Here is a 3919-nt window from a genome sequence, read left to right as displayed (position 1 = left end):
CGGCTATCTCTGCCATGGCCTGGACGAAACCATCCTCATCATCTGGATCGAGGATCTAATGTGAGCATCCCACTGTAGTGGATACACTCTATATGCTACAACTTACAAAGCCGTGCTCTTCGTGCTTGACGATCTCCGGGATACCTGCAATTCCTGTAGTGATCACGGGTAGCCGTCTGAGCATTGCCTCAGGCAAGACCTACATACAGCTGGGTACCAGAATGAATGACCAAGTGTTGGGTAGTAGTCGTGTGTATCACCAGCGGAGTGACCTCATTCAACGATGCGAATACTAAAGCATCAGCAGTTCTGTAGTATCTAGAGAGGAGTGTAGGATCTAAGCGTCGATGATGCTTCGACTACGAGTCGGGATCATTAGTAACATCATGCAGTGATATCCGTGGATCACCTGCTATGACTTCTTCTACCTGTAACAGATGACCATGCTCATATCAACGGTATGGAATCGAGTACCTCGTTAACATATTCGATTTCATAATCCCTGATCTTACGGACGCCCACGATAACGAGCCGAACCTGGACCATGTGGACAGTCGTGGTAGACTAAGCAATCCGGCAGTGACAATTACTACATCTTGCCTGTCTCCAGCAAACTTCTTGAATAACTTTACTACTGTAACCTGATTTTTCCGCGGACACACAATGCCCATACAGAGGAAAGTGCATGCCACAGAGGGATCCCTCGAGGATGGGTACGCAGAGGAAGAAAGTCTCGGGTCAGGCACCCCGACATAGCTGAAATATTGCTTCATGTCGGGTGATCTCCATGCGCCGTGCTTCTCTTACACTATTTGTTTTGGGCACTTTATTGGATAAACATCAGCCTGTGCCCTACACACGCATATGACCATACTACACACCTAAAGTTTTAGGATGTGGATGAGGCAGCAACTACTGTGAAGGCCAACATCGTCACTTGTAGAGCATGATCCACAGTGGAAGCATCCATATAGGTAACCTTACGAGCTGAAAGCTCTCGAACCTAGTCACAAATTCGTCTATGTATTAAGCACGACTGGAACGCTTGGATCAGTCATCTCACCATCATATCCCTTGGCCACCATTCATGTAAGATCCACATGTGTGGAATACCGCGATTAGCAAGGTCTACCACGACATGGGCTGTCATTATCGTGTTACATACCACAAGTCTAATATCTCTAATGTAACCTGATAACTCACGCTCCAAATAGAATAGAGACAAAACCGTATTCACGGAGTAGGGAATCTAATGAGCCAATCCTAACGGCACATCCTGCTGCTTGGAAGAGTTTCTCGAAGGGGCCAGAACTCGGAGAGAGTACCTTACTAAGACTATGGACCAAACCGATACATTCATAAATACCATGATATTGCCATTATAAAACCCACCATTGACCATGTTCAATAATACCTGGTTCGCTCCCGAGACGGCAAAGTTTTGTGTGACAATAAGACATGTACCATACATGTCGGCAGAAGAGAGGACAAACTTATAAGGACTTCTTATCCTAGTTGAATCGTAACTCCCTGACCACCCGTAGAGACCTTCCTGGTGAAAGTGCGGTCTACTTACTTTTGACTCTATCGACTATCCATGATCAAACTCAAACCATTACGAATAGGCAGAAACCCGATGCATCCAGGTCAAACTCTCGTAAGGATAGAATTAGCAATAAAGCTCCACTAAACAACACTCTTTACGAGCCGAGCCGAGCAAGAGATACCATCAACAATAGGATGGCACGAGATGATAGCTCAATAGTAGTTATCATACCCGGCTATTACGATTCTTGAGTTATCGATATTCGCGAAAAAAACATCATCACAGAGAGTAGCTATACGCAATCTCCATGGTGAGAATTGAATGTAATTAGTTACCGAAAGAGAGATCACGGAAAGGATCCTCAGCAGAGCTATCATTCATAGTGATCTCACCACGGATATTAACACCGAAGTCATTAGCGATATCGGCGGTCTTCATACCAGCACCCAACATGTAGCTGAGTTTCGTCACAGCAGCCTCAGGAGTCATATCACCACCACTGATGATACCAAGATCAAGAAGCTGAGCTCCAGCAGCGTAGTCAGCGAGCTCAACAACACCCCGAAGAACTTGAGAGACAGCAACAACTGGCACGTCACGATCTTGGCACTCAACGAGGAAGTCAGTGAAAGCGACCTGGTTAGAAGGAGCATCGCCAGTGCCATAGAGCATAAGAACAACACCCTTAACAGCCTCAGGGGAGAGAGACTCGAAGCTGGTGAGACCGGGGATGACTCTGATGGGGAGAATGGAAGATTCCATATTTGACTGGACGGCGAAAGGACCAGTGGGAGCGGGGAGGACGAGCTCCTTATCGAAGGCAAGACCGACACCCATGGTAGCAAGATAAGGGAACTTGGGGGACTCGAAGGCCTCGATAGCACCACTATCAATCTTAACAGCACGGGTACCACGAATAAGCTCTGTGTCGAAGAAGATGCTCACCTCAGGAATGGTGTAGAGACCAGCGAGCATAATAGAAATGACCATATTCCTCCTGGCATCACTATGAGGTTCATCGAAAGCAAGAATAGAACCAGTAACAATAACACTCTTTGAAAGATTAGAGAACATGTAGTCGAGAGCACCCGAAGAATAAGCCATAGTATCAGTACCATGGAGGATAACAAAGCCATCATAATCCGCGTAGTTATCCTCAATAGTCTTAGCCATCTGAGCCCAGTGAGCGGGGGACATATCGGAGCTATCAATGAGGTTCTCATACTCGATAACATCAAATGCAGGCATTCCAGGAGCTTGGAGCTCAGGAAGGTTGTTGAGCTGCTCAGTAAGGTAACCAGGTACAGGATGAAGAGTACCATTAGCATAAGGCAGCATGCCTATAGTACCACCGGTGTAGATAACGAGGACCTTCCCAGGTGCATGTCTCTCCATAGGACTATAGACAGGTCTCAGGACCTCATCATCACAGTCACCACCCTCAGTCGGTTGGAAACAGAATCCCTTACCCTTCTGATAGAAGCCATAGCAAGCACCATCATCTTGAGAGTAAGACCCGAACTTGGAGTAATGGCAAGGAGAGTATGAATCACATAACTCCTGGCACCACTCGGCAGAAGCGGCACCAATTAGAGAGAGGGCGAAGAAAGAGAAGAAACGCATGCCGGCAATTGCCAATAGAAAAAACTGGGATCAACGGCATAAGAAGTTCTTATTAAGAACAGCAACCTCTACCGAGAAAGACATTTTAAGTCCACACTTAAAACACCAAGTCCGTTAGACCTGGGAAGGACATCCGCTGTACAGCGCGCGATTGAGCTCAGCTTGGCAAGGATGCACTCTCGATGATATCCCTCTAGCCATGAGCTTGAAGATATTACAGTAGATTCTTGGTCTGACTGCACTCAAGAAACAGTTAGGATTCATTATACCGAGAGTATACGCTCCTGCCCAAAGTTTGGGCCTCGTAGATTATTCCACACAGATCTCAGGAATTAGATGAAAAGAATCAATATTAAGAGATACCAAAGTTCATTCCACCAAGAGCATCATCTTTCACTTCATGATCTTTAAGATTAGCTTGTGACTCATATACGCTCACTACTGCTGACCGTTTCGTACCTGCCAGGATAATACTCACCATACAAAAATGAGGTGACTTTTACCGCTAGCCACCCCCTTTATCCCTATCCAATGGATGATAGTAGAAATATCATCCTCATCGTCATTCTCAACTTCAAGCCTATTGTTCGCGGCAAAATGCATAGATAAAGACGAAACATGCGCGAACTTGGCGACCTTTACTGGATACTCCACAGCCCCGCAAAAGTCCTCGATGAGATCTAATGCCTACTGAGATTATGAAAGAGTTGGAAAGACAGTCAATACGACTACTCACCTGAGTCTCCCATC

At 46.1% G+C, this 3919-nt stretch overlaps 3 protein-coding genes across 3 annotated transcripts; all 3 read right to left on the bottom strand.

Annotated features, from left to right (window-relative positions):
• Positions 1 to 889: 889 nt before the first annotated feature.
• Pmar_PMAR026592 (hypothetical protein) lies at positions 890 to 1471 on the bottom strand (the record flags this gene model as incomplete). The annotated part of the gene is made up of 2 exons (XM_002773296.1): positions 890 to 1003; positions 1415 to 1471. The coding sequence occupies 2 exons, from the start codon at positions 1469 to 1471 to the stop codon at positions 890 to 892; spliced, it is 171 nt and encodes a 56-aa protein (XP_002773342.1).
• A 402-nt stretch (positions 1472 to 1873) lies between these two features.
• On the bottom strand, positions 1874 to 3169 carry Pmar_PMAR026591 (L-asparaginase, putative; the record flags this gene model as incomplete). The annotated part of the gene is made up of 1 exon (XM_002773295.1): positions 1874 to 3169. The coding sequence occupies one exon, from the start codon at positions 3167 to 3169 to the stop codon at positions 1874 to 1876; it is 1296 nt and encodes a 431-aa protein (XP_002773341.1).
• A 352-nt stretch (positions 3170 to 3521) lies between these two features.
• Positions 3522 to 3919, bottom strand: Pmar_PMAR026590 (hypothetical protein; the record flags this gene model as incomplete). Its single annotated transcript, XM_002773294.1, has 3 exons — positions 3522 to 3628; positions 3673 to 3856; positions 3906 to 3919. Coding segments are annotated over 3 exons (305 nt in total), but the record flags the coding sequence as incomplete, so codon positions are not given.

Source organism: Perkinsus marinus (genome assembly GCF_000006405.1).
Source record: "Perkinsus marinus ATCC 50983 genomic scaffold scf_1104296959216, whole genome shotgun sequence".
Lineage (NCBI taxonomy): Eukaryota > Perkinsozoa > Perkinsida > Perkinsidae > Perkinsus > Perkinsus marinus.
Note: the sequence above shows the minus strand (reverse complement) of the source record. Positions and strands in the feature narration are given on the sequence as shown.